The sequence below is a fragment of the Sinocyclocheilus grahami genome, unplaced genomic scaffold (assembly GCF_001515645.1).
Source record: "Sinocyclocheilus grahami isolate Dianchi unplaced genomic scaffold, SAMN03320097.WGS_v1.1 scaffold4.1, whole genome shotgun sequence".
Classification (NCBI taxonomy): domain Eukaryota; kingdom Metazoa; phylum Chordata; class Actinopteri; order Cypriniformes; family Cyprinidae; genus Sinocyclocheilus; species Sinocyclocheilus grahami.
This window is the reverse complement of record NW_015505183.1, coordinates 3,169,983-3,186,550: the sequence shown is the minus strand read 5'-3', so window position 1 is coordinate 3,186,550 and position 16,568 is coordinate 3,169,983. Positions and strand designations below refer to the sequence as shown.

At 36.5% G+C, this 16,568-nt stretch overlaps 1 protein-coding gene across 1 annotated transcript in view; it reads left to right on the top strand.

The window, feature by feature from the left end:
* LOC107582918 (chloride intracellular channel protein 4-like) overlaps positions 1–13,735 on the top strand; it is a 40,809-nt gene extending 27,074 nt beyond the window's left edge. Inside the window, exons 2-6 of the mRNA XM_016268948.1 lie at positions 2,504–2,613; positions 9,492–9,617; positions 9,716–9,822; positions 11,277–11,458; positions 11,629–13,735. Coding sequence (XP_016124434.1) covers positions 2,504–2,613; positions 9,492–9,617; positions 9,716–9,822; positions 11,277–11,458; positions 11,629–11,793 — 690 coding nt within the window. The 3' untranslated portion in view covers positions 11,794–13,735. The remainder of the gene's footprint in view (positions 1–2,503; positions 2,614–9,491; positions 9,618–9,715; positions 9,823–11,276; positions 11,459–11,628) is intronic.
* Positions 13,736–16,568: the final 2,833 nt, after the last annotated feature.

Below are 16,568 nucleotides of genomic sequence, written 5' to 3'. Positions count from 1 at the left end.
AGGACTGTTTCCTGATCCTGGTAGAGTAGACTACAATGCCGGCTGTTCTGACTCGGTCTGTAAGTACGCTTTCATATTTAAAGAATTTGCCACTGATGATTCAAACGTGAGTTTTGAGCAGTGTAGAGTAGTGCTTGTTGTTGTCATTTTTCCGATCACAAATGCAGACATGGTTTTATGTTTACGTGGCGTGATGCAACGCAACACATAAAAAGACAGTATAAGTCATTATAATCCATAATTATGTCCCCACTGGATGCAACAAATGCCTCGTTTATTATGAGTTTTAATGTTTTTGTCTCGTTGCTCCGGAACACAGCATCACAATATGGTAAGGGGTGTAACATTTCCGTCAGATGCTTGAGGTATTCGGCCAATCACAACGCACTGGATAGCTGGCCAATCAGAGCACACCTCGCTTTTCAGACCGATGAGCTTTGTAAAAAAATCTACGCATTTCAGAAAGGCGGGGCATAGAGGAGAAACAATAATGTACAGTATGTGGAAAATAATGTGTTAAACCGCATAAACGCATTTCATTACACCAAATACACAAATTAATGTTCTTTTTAGCAACATCATATGACCCCTTTAAATGGTAGTGTATGTGATGGTAGTTTGGCCAAAACAAGCTATTTTAGAAGCTAGCATAAAGATAGTCTTTGTCTATTTTTGTATCAAGAGTTCCTTAAAATGCTCCCTATGGGGCAGCTCAATAAGTTTTGGTACAGAACACCGGTTTCAGTTATCAGGTCAGGTCAGGCTCACTGTCAGCTCATTGCTTAATTAGCTGAATCTAAATTGCTGAAGCACACAGGAATATCTCTATTCTCTGAGTCATAAGCATCTTGTTTCTGGAGATTAGTGGAGGGCTAATGGAGAGATGGTCTGTTGTGTGTTGGAGTTCACACTGAGGTTGGTATTCAGCCGAGAGATGCGGTGGAGGAGGATGGTGATATCTCAACTGTGGAATTCATGTCTTTTCAAAAAATGTTCTCACACACACTTGCTATCCTAGCTCTTCAGAAAGATTTACTGGCATTATAAATGTGTTTATATTGCTAAAGAATTCATTAACAATACAAACATGCTTTGAATGTTTTAAAGGGGCACGCCGCCAATTCCCTAATTAAAAAATAAATAAATGCATGATAGGACAGGCTCACATAAAATCACACAACTAGCCAAATTTCATTCTCTTTATCACAGTACTCCACTGTTGTACAGTTTCACTAACTGTATGCTCTGTACATAGATGTGTATATAGTCAGGTTTTATGTACTTTTTCATGACTTTCAGGGTCTCTGGATGGTCTCTTCAGCATTAAATTGCCCCTATTATGCCATTTTTAAGGTTCATAATATTGTTTTGGGACTCTCCTACAAAAGGATTGCATGCAAAAAACGCTTTCGTTTTCTCAAAATATACATTTAATATCACCTAAATTTCCTGCGATTCTTAAATGATTCATTCGAAGCAGTTCTAAGATTCAGTCTCTCTAAAACCCTCCTTTCTGTGAGCCTACATTGCTCTGATTGGTCAGATGGCCCAGTCTGTTGTGATTGGTGTACCACGTACAGTGCGTGTCGGAAACACCCATTGCCATAATTCCGTATTTGGAACGCTCGATAGAAAATATAAACCTCTATTATTGATCATATTACAGGTTGTGATTCAGTGGAGTCAGCTGGTCCAAGTAAATTGGGTACTGAGCCATCTTTCGAGGAGCAAGCGTTTTGTGAATCCCGTGCTGAACTCCCCGAGATTAGACAAACAGTCGTCAGTAAAATGACATGTTTGTGGGCGGGGTCAAGTTGTTTGCGGCCGGCCAACGTTGAACATGGGCGGGAATTTTGTAAATGTGTTACCCCATGATGTGTAGCCGTCATGGAAGTGGGATTTTAATTACTAACAACTCGTTTAGGCTCTATAGTGTCGATTCTTTATTTTGGAGACACTAACTTTATTTATCATGCACTTTCGGCTTTATAACTTTGCAAATTGTTTACATTCACATACAGCTGCATTAAACACTGCATGAAAGGCAATATTGGAAATGGCATAATAGGGGCACTTTAAAAGAACACCGTGTTAGTGTACACTTTTGTAGCTTTCATTGCCCAGAGGGTAATGACAGATTTATGGAAACTGGAAATGGCTGACATGTTTTTAAGTCAGGGATCAGCTTGCCATCTGCTCTTAATGTTGGTTTTGTGTGTTGAAGCTGGCTTAATTTGACACGTTAGTCTTCCCTGTCAAATAAATCTCAGTAACGTGGAGCTGATTCTTTAACGGTTATCTTTCTTGATGTGGTTTAGTTGTTTTCTCTGGCTATAATCTGATACGGACTCTCTCAGTGATGGTACAGAGTTGTACGATAATGACCCTGTGATTGCAAAATGTTTGCTGCTATTCTAGCAGCTGATGTGGAGCAACACATTGGAATGAAGACAGTTTTAATGATTTCTCAAGTCAGACGAACATATTTTTCTTTCTCTTTCAGGCGGGCAGTGATGGAGAGAGTATCGGCAACTGTCCATTTTCTCAGCGTCTCTTCATAATCCTGTGGCTGAAGGGTGTGGTCTTCAATGTCACCACTGTGGACCTTAAGAGGTGTGTGAATGTTCTTGGTTATAGTTTGTGGGCAGAAAACTTTTGGTGACAAAAGTTACTTAAATCTGATAAAAACCTTCCATGGGGACATGCAACATTGTCTTTGTTTGGAAAAAACATATAAAAAATATAAATAGTGTCCCCTTTTAGATAGCAAAGTAATGTGTGCATAATAAGTGTGTGTGTGTGTGTGTGTGTGTGTGTGTATGTGTATTAGTGAATCTCATTTTCATTATCAGTCTTAGGCATTCGCAGTTGTCTGTGAGGGTGTGTGAGAGCATGTTTAAGTATGTCACTGAGGAATTTAAGACACTAGTGAGGCAGCAGTGACTCTATATTTTGTGCCCAGGTGTGAGCCACTGATGATCTGTGGTAATATTTTGAACTTCTGAAAATTAGGTTAAGGCATTTAATATTAGCTATGACTTTAACCTGCTATTATATAGTTTCCACTATGCTGCGTGTGTGAATCCTAAATACTTCTTTAAATTAAGTTAAAGGGGTCATATGGTGCGATTCAAGTTTTCCTTTCTCTTTGGAGTGTTACAAGCTGATTGTGCATAGATGAGATCCCTGAAGTTGCAAAGACTAAAGTCTAGGGCTGGACAATATGGCCAAAATTTATATCACGATATATTTCTTAATTTCGTTCGATACGATATAATTCCGATATCGATATGAACACTATTTTAAAAAGCCTTGTAAAAACTGCCAAGAAAGCCCACAACAGATGTCTGTGCATACAAACTTATGAAAAATGAATTTGCCAAGTCTATGACACCTCATATAAAACCATATAATACTTTAGAGAAAAAAAAACAGCACAAATAAATTAATGTTCACCTTTTATTTGTATTTAGCCTTCATACAAACAAGAAATGTGAAATCACTGTCAAATAAACATCTCAGACTCACCTAATTAAAATTTATATATGATATTCTTTATAAAAGTGAAGTCAACCACACCCTCCTAAAACGGCTCGTTCTAACACGCCTCCACATGTCTACTTCACGATGTGGGAAGATTTGCATAATGCCACCCAAATGTTCACGCAAAGAAAGAAGGCGTAACTTTCATTCTCGCTGTTGCCGCCGCTGCCATGTTGTGGAGTCGTTGTGTGTTTCGTTGTGAATGCGAATCTACTTTGTTTGGCCTTCCAAAAGAGGACACGACTAGAAATCAGCAGTGTTGGGAGTAATGCAAAAGTAATAATATTACAGTAGTATATTAGGTTTTGTTGTAACGCAGTAATATAATGCATTACTAATAAAATTTGGGTAATATTATCACAATCTCAGTAACGCAAGTTACAACAACATATTTTAACTCAAAATTAAGTGGTGAATTTACCAACACCGCAAAACAGCACCAGAGAAAAAATTCCGCGGGTAAAATGGTTCGTCTATTTCCTGTTGCTGGAATTAAATGGTTGAGAAGACTGCAGAGACGGATTCTACATTTGTGAGATGGGCCAGCCTGGTCTCATGTTTATACGTAGGTATTAATACGTAACATTTACAAGCACAAAACGTACAATTTTGTACATTTTTAATCATGCTAAAACGTACAATTTAGACGTATTTCAACATTTAAAACCTACAAATCGCTACGTATTTTTGGCTAGAAAAAACACTTTTAAATATTTACGTATCTTTTATATCATTTAGATATTCATATCAATGCATTTTTATCATTTTATCAATAAGCGATTTAGATTTTTATACCCCTTAACCTGCCCCCAAACCTAAACCTACCCATTTTATAGCGAATATGCATTTTTATCATTTTATTAATACGCAATTTAGATTTTTAGACCCCTTAACCTACCCCCAAACCTTAACCTACCCATTTTATAGCGATATATAAAGGATTTAAAACGCAAATGACCGAAATACGCAGGAAAATAAAACTTTGTAACAATATAGCATTAAAATATATTTATAGTCGCTAATTCCACTCCTACCTATAAGCCTAAACATTTCTGTACAGTATAAGAAAAACATGACAGACAGATAAATGCAATTAACGTTACAATCATTTATTTATTGCAAAAATATCAAAAGCAGCACTAAAAGTAATCCAAATGACGATACGTTGCACCCGCAGTCCTCTCTGGCGGAATACAGTAGGTTTGTGTGATCCAGAGCAAAATTTATGTTGTTAATCGCCGAAAATATTATCCAGAATTATTATTATTATTTTAAATAAACGAAATCACTGGTAAATAAAACACACCTTAGTATCGATATTTTTAGTTTGAGTATCGATACTTTCGATACTCGCGTCAGTATCGATATATCGATACTTAGGATCGATATGCCCATCCCTAGTCAGCACGGGCTTTGCTGCTCACGGTCACTGGACTCGCTGCTCGGGATGGAGAAGAAGATCGCCGAATAAAGGCTTGGATTTGGGCCTGTTCCTCGCAGTCATATGGATTCGGAAAATTTGGATTACAGCGCACTAATAAATTGTTTCATTTCATAATTATGTTACGTTTTTGGTGTATTTTATAGTTCTATTGTCAGTCACAGCATGTCGGAGAAAACGCCTTTTGTGGCCCATGGCAATCAAAGTAAACATTACATGACAAGTAAAGGTTAAACGATTGCAGAAATGTTATTTATTTTAAGGTTTAAAGTGAAGTCGTGTTTAACATTATGTAGGCATATTCTTGGAAACGAGCTGGCAGCAGAAATCACAACAAAACGAAATGTTATAATTTCATAAGTAAACAATTTAATAATGCAATTGAAAACAAGTTAATTCATATGACAACTAAAAACTAATAAAGTTAATGCCGTGATTTCAATATTCATAAGGATTAATTTTTAGGTGTCGTCAATACGTCAGTTTTGTAAGTTAAAATGCTGAAAATATGTAAGTATTTGTACGTTTAGAGGCTGAAAATACGTAAGTAAATGTACGTTTTATAGAACCACATTTTACGTAAAATACATACGAATTATCATGAGATCACGTTGGATGAACACACTCCTGTTATTTTCAGTTCGTCGGAGAAAAGGATAAGAATGCTTAGCAATATGTGCGACACCAAACTCTCAGCATGGAGAAATAGCACGAGTAAAACCTGGAAACACTGGACTGGTGCCACTAACACTAGCTATCGGAGAGAGCTGCGGGGTCAGAGAAGAGAAAAAAGGCGGCGGACGAGCGCAGACATGCTACAAAAATTAAGTTTAACTAAAAATAACTAAATCTGTTTTTGTTCAATCATAGTCTATATGTAAAATGAATGAATATGCGAAATATTTGACTTAAATAGCCTAATTAACAAAACGAAAGGAAAAGACTGAGATGCTGCTGAGTTTGGTTGGCGCGGCGCTCTACGAAAGTCCACGGAAAGGAAACCGAGATGACCGAAATAAAAGTAAACACATTGCAGTTTCGAATGATCTGTATGACCAAAGATGACGGAATATTTTTTTGTTGTTTGTTTCCGCTGTTCGATCGCGCCGGCGCCTCACGCACACACATACAGCATTGCAAACGTTGCAGCCTGTTCATTATCAGAATAAAATAGTCAACCAAACATATAGATACACTGGTTAATTTAAATAGTGCGTACTGCGTAGTTACAATCGGTGCCGTTCAGCCTGAGCTCGGGCCAAACACATTTGCTCATGTGACGAGGCTCCCGTGATAACCTCCCTGTGTTGAGATGCGTCGTATCATGTGTAGACGATAGCCAGAGATATTGTCAAAACAAAGCATAAAAAATTGACAATATTAAGAGGATTTAGCATTTCCAAGTAATGTAGGCCTGTTACATTCTTATTATTATTAGGCCTATTATTATTATTATTATTATTGGGTTACTTTTATTATTAAATGACATTAAATTATTGCGCTGCAATAATTTCATAGGGCATTACCGTATGGCGCGCAGTGAGGATAATTAAAATTTAGGCTATTAGCCTTAGGCTACTCCTCATTGAAAATGTTTTTTAAAAGTTTTTTTTTAAACAGGTCTATTAATTTATACAATTGAATTATAGGCCTATAATTAAAATTATTAACACTGCAGTCATCAATGAAAATTAAGAGCAGCTTTATTTCGTGCACAGATTTTCAAAAACAAACAGTTTAACCCGAAATACGTTTCTCACTTTCTCACGGGCCACAAGAGAAATATTAAGGGAATAATTTAAGACAGTTATATTCCATCATCTGCCTATATTGAAGTCATTTTGTCTCTTGTTGTCTCAGAATATGCGCCGTTAATGCAGCGTTAGAAAGTTCCGTCAGTTTTTTTTTTTTCTTTCACTTTCTCTCTAGTGAATTTACTGACGTTCACCGGCATAACTCTTGCGCACAGTTTGCGCGTTTTTTTGCTTGTGTTGCTTGACCCCTCTGCCATAATATCAATTGTTTATAGGCCACATATTAGGCACATTTTTTCATATGTTTATTTTTCAATGTTAATGAAAGTGACACCAAAAATAAGGGAACATCATTAGGAAATCCTTGGGGGGACTGTGCCTGGGCTAAGCAAGTTTCTGATGGGCCCCATCAAGCCCCGCCCTAGCGCCGCCACTGATTAGCCTAATTAATTTTGGCTTGTTTAGCAACTTATATTTTTCATTCTTGTTTTCTTCTGAAACGGTTCAAAATTGCCTATAGGCTAGGTATTGTGTTTATTGTTTGTACATGATAACATTTCGCTTTTTACCGGTGTTATTTATGAATGTAATAATGCGGTTTCTGCTTATCTGTGTTTAACCTAAACTACAACGTAACATTAATGTAGAGCTACATACCGGTATCTAAATATGATTTAATAATTTTATGCTATATAGACCTACCACATTACCCTCCACTGGGTGTAGAATGAGCAGCAATAAACTACATTTTGGCATTTTATAATACTTCTGTGGATATTTTGGTGAAAGTAACTAAGTAATGTAATGCATTACAATTCAGAGACAGTAATATTGTAATGTAACTAATTACTTTCAAAAGACAGTAACTAGTAATATATAATGTATTACATTTTGGAAGTAACTTGCCCAACACTGGAAATCAGTGGTTAAGTTGTATTTACAACACTGTTCCAGAACAGTTCAACTAGGGCTGTGTATCGAGTTCGATACTTTTTAGGCACCGACCGAATTGTATGGGGGTAGAATCGTTGCATAATTCCAAATAAATACATGTAAAGAGATTAACAAAAATAAAACAACCAGCCGATTCATTGCTGATTGATTCCGTGTTTTGAACGAATCGGTTGAATCAAAGTTTCATTAGCCCATGCATTAACATCTGATGAATCTGCCGTTTGAACAAATCGTTTGAATGAACGACTCAATGACGCTCACTACTGGCACCTACTGGCGTTTTAATTGAGTTGAAAAGTATCATTTCCACCATAATTTCTTGTTTGCATATTAAAAAATATAGTGATGTCCGGATTGCGAACGAATCGTTCTATTTAACCGGATCTTCTTAGTGAACCGGTCGGACCAGTTCACCAAATCGAACTGAATCGTTTGAAACGGTTCGAGTCTCCAGTACGCACTAATCCACAAATTACTTAAATTATTCGGTTTATAAACGTGCCTGACACTCCCTTTTTACGCGAAATAAACCAATATCGCGAGTTATTCCGTTACTCCTAACAGTACATTGACTGAACTGCTAAAAGGGACCCGATGATGGGATGTGCACGAGCAGATCAGCTGGACTGAGTCTTGTCCTTCTGGGAGACTGCATCACAGTATGTTAAGGGGCGTAACATTTCCGTCACACGCTTGAGGCATTCAGCCAATCACAACGCACTGGATAGCTGGCCAATCAGCGTACACCTCGCTTTTTTCAGAACGATGAGCTTTGTAAAAATCGACGCGTTTCAGAAAGGCAGGGCATAGAGGAGAAACAATAATGTACATTATATGGAAAATAATGCGTTTTTTTAACCTTAAACCGCATAAACACATTGCATTACACCAAATACACAACATAATGTTCTTTTTAGCAACGTTATATGACCCCTTTAAACATATTCACATCAATCTATGATGTGTGTGTGTGTGTGTGAGAGAGAGATTAAATTATTTGAAGAGACACCACACCTGTATCCACATATGATCTTATCAGTGTTTTATGAGGCTGTACCAGCGACATTGATGAGCTCAAAGTTTATGAATCAAGTGAAACTTGAGTGACTACTGAGTCATCCATTTTTTTTTCTCTTTCTTGCTTGCTATCTTGCTTTTTCTTGTTTGCTTTCTTGCTTGCTTTCCTGCCTGTTACTTTCTCTTTTCTCTTACCCTTTCCTTCTTGCCACCAAAATGGATAGGGTGCTCCTTGTGCTCATGCCAGAGGTGTGAGGTCATTTCCTGTTGTTGTAGTTGGAAAGATCAGAGTGTTCCTCCTGACTGCAAGGCCTCATGGGAAATATGCCCCCTCTGTTCCTGAACCCTCAAGTGTTTTCAGATTTCATAGTCTCCCTTTGTGGATATCCAGGAACATCTTCAGTTGGGAAAAATGGTTCATGTAGAAGAATCTTTTAGGGGTAGGGTTAGTATTTACCCTACTGGTTTTATAAAAAGCTATGTGTGTGTGTGTGTGTGTTGGGCTGTGAGTGCTCTGGAAAACCCCTGTGTTGTGCCACAGTGTGCAGACCCTGAGGGCATCTTATCACCTTGTATTCTAAAGAAAAACAATTCATTAAATTGCTTTGGGCTCTGCCATGCTGACCTCCTGTTATAGCTCAGTAATAAAACATTTCTGCAGTTATTAGATTTCAAATTTTTGCTGAGATCAGCTGAAGGGTCTCATTGAAAATCGATAATTTCATCATTTAGGAAAGTAGACTCTCTTATTTTATTTATTTATATTAATTTTATAATGATAGAAAACCAGCTGATCTGCAGAATCTGGCCCCAGGAACCCACCCTCCCTTCATCACCTTTAATGGAGAGGTCAAGACAGATGTCAACAAGATTGAAGAGTTCCTAGAGGATGTCCTCTGCCCTCCAAAGTTAGTGAAAGAGTGTGTTTGTGTATTTAAGTGTCACATGTCTGTCAACACCACGTCAAAAGGTTTTATTTGACGTATGTGTGTGTTTGTACACTCAGGTACTCTAAACTTAGTACCAGACATCCAGAATCCAACACTGCAGGGATGGATATATTTGCCAAGTTCTCTGCCTTCATCAAGAATTCCAAACCTGATGCCAACGAGGGTAACCAGAAAGATTTCACTCTTTCACCTCCATACAAAAGGCCAAATGTATATTGTTCAGTGGAATAATCACATGTTTGATAAGCTCAGTTTAACCGTACAAACACTTTCTATTGCTCTAATTTGATAGACCTGGTTATGGTTATGTCTCACATTGTGCATGTAAACAGTGTTGTCTCTAGTTTAACGCAGGGCTTGGATCCAGTGTCTCATTTACATGCTTTAGTGCTTTAGGCAGGGCTACAATTTGATAGTTAGATCAACTTCCAGAGTAAACACTGTTACCTACAACTGCGTTTTCGAAATAGGAGCGCCTATACTTTTATCAGAAGGTGTTGGTGTTGAACTGTTGTCAAAATGATAAATATGCTAGGAATTTGCCTTGATGCAATGCCGCACAATCTCAAAGACACCTCAGCTCAATAAGAGTTTGGCAGTGACCCTGAACATAAACAAACTTCAAGAGTCTCCACCCTAGTAAAATGTTGACTGTGGGTGATAACAGCCCCTTCATTCCAGCTGGAGTCTGTCAACATTGTCTCAAGGCTAGCAGACAGCGCTGTACAGGAGAAATGGCTAGGCTATACCACCTCTCACGGAGAGAAAAACATGCCTTAGCATTTTAATTTGCACACCTGAGTGTTCCTTTTCCTTTTTCTTTTTGAAAGTTTAAAGCTAAATTGGTGAATTGTAAGGATCTGCTTTCAACAGAGTGTGCTTATGCCCTTATGTGGCAGCTAAGTAGAAGTGCAACCAAACACGGCAATTCTATTTTGACACTTTCTCCCTCTAGAGGGCAGATTATATTATTTTTAACTGTAATCAGTTATTCCTTTGAATTTTGTACATTTTGTACAAATTATTTGACAATTATATATTTTATATTTATTGTATAATAATATATTGTATAAAGATATTATTTTATAATTTGTCCACTTTACCAAAGCACGTCAAGATGAAGTAATTCTTCTAGTAATTTTTTAACTTCTTCATGTAGCTTGACATTATGGTTGTAATTTTATTTATTAAACTTGATTTAAATTTTTCACAATTTGAAATTGATGCTCTGTCAGTAAATGAAGTGAATTGGTTAATTTACTGTGAATTATTGTTGTGTCTTTCCGATTAAGTAGTATAGTGTTTGTGATTTGTAAAAAAAAAAAAAAGGGAAAAAAAGCAGTTTTTAAGTGGCTGACTGTCTGCAAGGAAAGTTACATGAAGAACAACTTTGATGATATTATTATTATTTTATTAATGGAAATATTTATATTTTTCTATCCCAAAAAAGTTAATCTGTATTATTTGTGCTTTAAGATTTCTTTTGGAGTGTTCACATAAATAATAATAATAAAAATGTGTGAACCACAAACAAAACAAGTGTGAAAACAGCAACTTTGGCATTAACACAATGCAAGTTTTTTTTTCTACCTAACTTTTTAACGGGTTTTGACATAGGTTTGGAGAGGGGACTGCTGAAGACCTTGCAGAAGTTGGATGAGTATCTGTGCTCTCCTCTGCCAGATGAGATCGACCACAACAGCATGGAGGAAGTGAAGGCCTCCATACGCAGGTTCCTAGATGGTGAAGAGATGACACTGGCTGACTGCAACCTGCTGCCCAAACTCCACATCGTTAAGGTAACAAGCCATACAGGTCATCCTACTGTATGCTGCAGATTGGAGAGAATTTTAAAGTATTATTTTGGACTTCAAATGATCTTTTAATATGATTATGATGTGCAGTATTTCATGATGAACTGAGCAGGAAGATTTTCCAATGAATTTTTTTTCCCCCTTTTGGATTGCAGGTGGTGGCAAATAAGTACAGAGGCTTTGAGATCCCTAAAGACCTGACAGGCATCTGGAGGTACCTGAACAATGCCTACAAGCGTGAGGAGTTCACCAACACATGTCCCAGCGACAAGGAGATTGAGATCGCCTACGCTGACGTAGCAAAGCGGCTTGTCAAATAATGGCTCAAAATCTTATCCACTCCGCTCCCTGCGCTGGGACTGTTTATTATCACATGAGAAAGAAAAAAACAAGCTATGGACTCCTTTTTTTCCTTCTCTTTTATTTAGAGTAAATACCCAATGCATGATTTATCCTTCTCCCGTTACAGCTCTTTAGGACATATCAATAATTTTCAGTGTGGCCGAGAGGCTGTTGTCACACTTTTTTTTGTTTTCATTTTGTCTTAGTTTAAGTGTTCAAGCAGGAAGTGCCGGATACTGTCAGTGTATCGATGGCTAATAGTGTGTGAGCATGTGACTCACGCATATCTATTCCTCTCACCCACACTATGTAGCAATAAGAGTGGGTTCACCAGCCTTTTGTTTTATTATGAATTTAAAATATGAAAAAGATGCTTTTTCTAAGCTTGCAAAGCCAACAGTTATGAAACATTTTTTTGTTTTGTTTCTATCTAAATGCATTTGAACAGTGTTGAAAGCTCCAGTGTTTATTTTCAGAGTTTTAGAGAGCAGTGGAGCACTCTGAACACACGAAGTCTCAAAAGACCCTTTATCGAAGTTTGAATTGAAGTGTATATTGACTTGCGTTGATATCAGAAGACACTTAAATATGAAGTTCATATCATACACATTAGTCATCAGTTGTTTGCAAAAAAGGCACCTTACATACCATGTAAATTTGCAGCATCTGTGGCCTTTTGATGAAGGAAAGACCTCTTTAAAAGAAACTATAGATACATGAAGATATTCTATAGATCTGCCTTATTCACTCTAGATTCATTATTTAACATAAAGAGTGCTGCACCATCATAACTGCATTCCACGGCATGAAACACATGAAGGGAATCATCTGTGTAGCTCTAGAGGTAGAACTACATCACCTGCACTTCACATGAAGTGTCCTTAACAATTTGAATAGTAGCAAAATTGGATTTTCTTTCTTTCTTTTTTTTTTTTTAATAAATGGTTTAAATAGATAAAGAGCATCTCATTTAAAGAAGCTGAATTGTTTTTAAGATGCGCTATCGAAAGAAGGATGCCTGTATAGACAGAAAAATGGCTTTATAGCCTTATCAAGATAGTCTACCATGTTTGATTAAAGGCTCTGAGTAAAATACTGCATTTTATGTTGATACAGCGTTGCATGCAAGCTTATAGTTTCTGATATGGAAAAAGATATTAATGAAAGTTACATGTTGCCATATGTTTTTTCCAATTCTTTTTGTGATGGAGAATTATAAATATTGTTTTTGGTTTTCAGAAATGAATGTGCAAATTGTATACATTCATAAACTGAATGTAGAAGAATGACACTGACTTGTAATGACTCCTCTGGCCTTATACATTTTCTCAAGGTAGCAAAAAAAGAAAACGTTTTGCATTGAATTAAAACTCAGATAGAACATAGAAGGACAAAGAAATTAAAGGACATTAAAAAGAGACAAAGTGAGAGTAAAATGAATTGAGGCACATCTCTCTGCTGTTGGAAATGAGTTGCTGCCCTGTGGGAACAAAAAAACAAGATTGTGTTGCAGAGGGACTTGTTTTCTTTTTCCTCTCCTCCGTTTATGCTGATCCATTAAATGGAGTGGATGGTTGAGGTTTTTTTTTTAAAAATCCGTGATTCAGTTCAGACCAGGAGATCATTGGCACACTATTAGAAAGTTGAACCAGGGCCACTTTTTTAAAAATCTATTTTTCAGCTTTGTGCATTTAAAGGAATCAGCAATGTGTGTGTTTTTTTTTTGAGAGATGCTCCCTCCATACTATTCACCTTATCTCTTTTTGAGAAACTGAATGCAAGTGTTGCTCTTTGTAGATTTCTGATTGGACCCATGTATGTGCGTGCAAGGAATAGGTTTGACATTAACTATAAAAACACTGCATGTTTGCCATATGCCATCGCACTCTGATTAAATAAACTGCTGGCAGCTATGACAAATTTGGAGTATTAATTATTTTAGTATAAAATATCCATTCCATACTAATTAGTGGATTGTCAAATAAATAAAAAGAAATAGTCGTGAGAATTTAAAAACATTAAAAACATCAGTCGTGTACATCAACAACATGAACTGTTATCTGATACTATACTAAATGTTTTTGTGTATATGATCAGACATGGATTTATTTGTTAAAAATGGCGATATGGCGGACTGCCATGTTGTGCATGTTTTGAAAATACTGTAATACTCTGTTCTGAAGGCTGTGACTCTTGCCTACAGTAGCAGGAAATTCTTGCCAGTCTTCTTCATCTGTAGTCAGTGATGACTTTACTTCCTTTAATATTTGCCTTTAACAAATTATGCATGTTATAATCTATAGTGAAATCAAATTAGGCTGCTATTTTGTCTCTCTTACATCATCTGTTATGAAAGTGAGGCGACATATCACTTATATCAGCATGCTTATTCAGGATTAAATATAAAACAAACTGACAAGTGCAACAGAAAAAACCCCTGAAAAGTGTCTAGTCTGGGGATTGAGAGTCATCCATCCACATCCAACTGAACCCGTTTCTACTTCCTGCAGCGATGCTAAGTATTATTTAGCTTATTCATATAATTATAAATTAAGTTTAACAGTCTCAATGAGCAAAGCCAGAAACATCTCCAAAATACTAATTAAAATGTTAAATATACAGAAAATGTTAATTATAGACAATAATGGTTATTTTAGGTCTTATCCCAACATAAGCTCAGATCAATCAGTTCAGAAAAAGAAATATCAAATCTGTCCTAATCGAAAGAAAACATGTTGATAAAAAATATTTAATCCAATTTGTATGCAATTTTTTGTAGACCAGTAATTTTTGACTGGGAAGTGTAACAAAAAATTATTTATTTATTTATTTTTATTGTTATACCCTGTGTGAGCAAAGTCAGTAAGTTTTAGTCCAAAGCAGAAAACATTAGGGTGACCATAAGTGCCATTTCCCCAGGACGCGTCCTGGCCAGGATTTCTATATTGCCTAAAATATCTAGGTTTTGGCTTTGTTTGCGTGTGCAGACCGATCGGTGTATGACATCAAAATACCTCGAGAGCATTTTGAAAGCATAAGGAACCGTCTGTATGGTATTTTGATGTCATACACCGATCGTCTGCACACGCAAACAAAGCCAAAACCTAGATATTTTAGGCAATATAGAAATCCTGGCCAGGACGCGTCCTGGGGAAATGGCACTTATGGTCACCCTAATGTTTTCTGCTTTGGACTAAAACTTACTGACTTTGCTCACACAGGGTATAACAATAAAAATAAATAAATAAATAATTTTTTGTTACACTTCCCAGTCAAAAATTACTGGTCTACAAAAAATTGCATACAAATTGGATTAAATATTTTTTATCAACATGTTTTCTTTCGATTAGGACAGATTTGATATTTCTTTTTCTGAACTGATTGATCTGAGCTTATGTTGGGATAAGACCTAAAATAACCATTATTGTCTATAATTAACATTTTCTGTATATTTAACATTTTAATTAGTATTTTGGAGATGTTTCTGGCTTTGCTCATTGAGACTGTTAAACTTAATTTATAATTATATGAATAAGCTAAATAATACTTAGCATCGCTGCAGGAAGTAGAAACGGGTTCAGTTGGATGTGGATGGATGACTCTCAATCCCCAGACTAGACACTTTTCAGGGGTTTTTTCTGTTGCACTTGTCAGTTTGTTTTATATTTAATCCTGAATAAGCATGCTGATATAAGTGATATGTCGCCTCACTTTCATAACAGATGATGTAAGAGAGACAAAATAGCAGCCTAATTTGATTTCACTATAGATTATAACATGCATAATTTGTTAAAGGCAAATATTAAAGGAAGTAAAGTCATCACTGACTACAGATGAAGAAGACTGGCAAGAATTTCCTGCTACTGTAGGCAAGAGTCACAGCCTTCAGAACAGAGTATTACAGTATTTTCAAAACATGCATGTTGTCCATTATATTTATTATATTGCAGTGGCTTCATCTGAATTTCATTCTGAACTGACATATGACTAATTTTATTAATTCATCATCTAATTTGCTCAGTTATTGTTGATTTAACTAGCATGAAGTCAGGTGGTTGTTGTGTACAAACAGAACACTGGTTTTCTGTCTTTAGGTTTTAGGCAACAAAGTACAACACACATTTTTAAAGTGGGGATTCATCTACCAAACACTAAATGATCTAAAAGGCTCTGAAAAACAGTGTGATGAGAGAAAAGATATAAGATCACCTGTAAAACAGAAGCAGATTGCATACATGAAATGAAAAACACATATATACATTCACAGTTGGCAACACTAAGTGTTTGAGAATGTAAAGTGGCTCACAGTAGGTTAATTAGCCTTTTCAGGGTATTAAAAAGCTAAGCCAAACAGTTAGTTCAGTAGTTATGAACACACTGTGTGGAAACACTGATCAGTTGGACATGAGAAAGAGCTACTGTGTGAGCTTCACGGTTAAAGTTGCCTGTGGGCAGGGCGTGTGTGTGTGTGTGTGTGTGTGTTGCAGGCAGGTGGGGGTTAAGAAAAATCCAGCTCTTCATAATGATGACTGATATTGCTGAAAGCTTTGATGACATGATATAAACATACTAACAGAACACATACACTCACGGTGGTTATACTATATTAGTGATGACAGCTCTTAGACTAAATGTTTTTTACACCGAGGTGATATTTGCTAATCCCAACCCTAAACCTAATCATCACACAAACCTATTGATATCAGTAGATTTAGAACAAAACATGCCCATAAAGCAAAAAAAATAAATAATT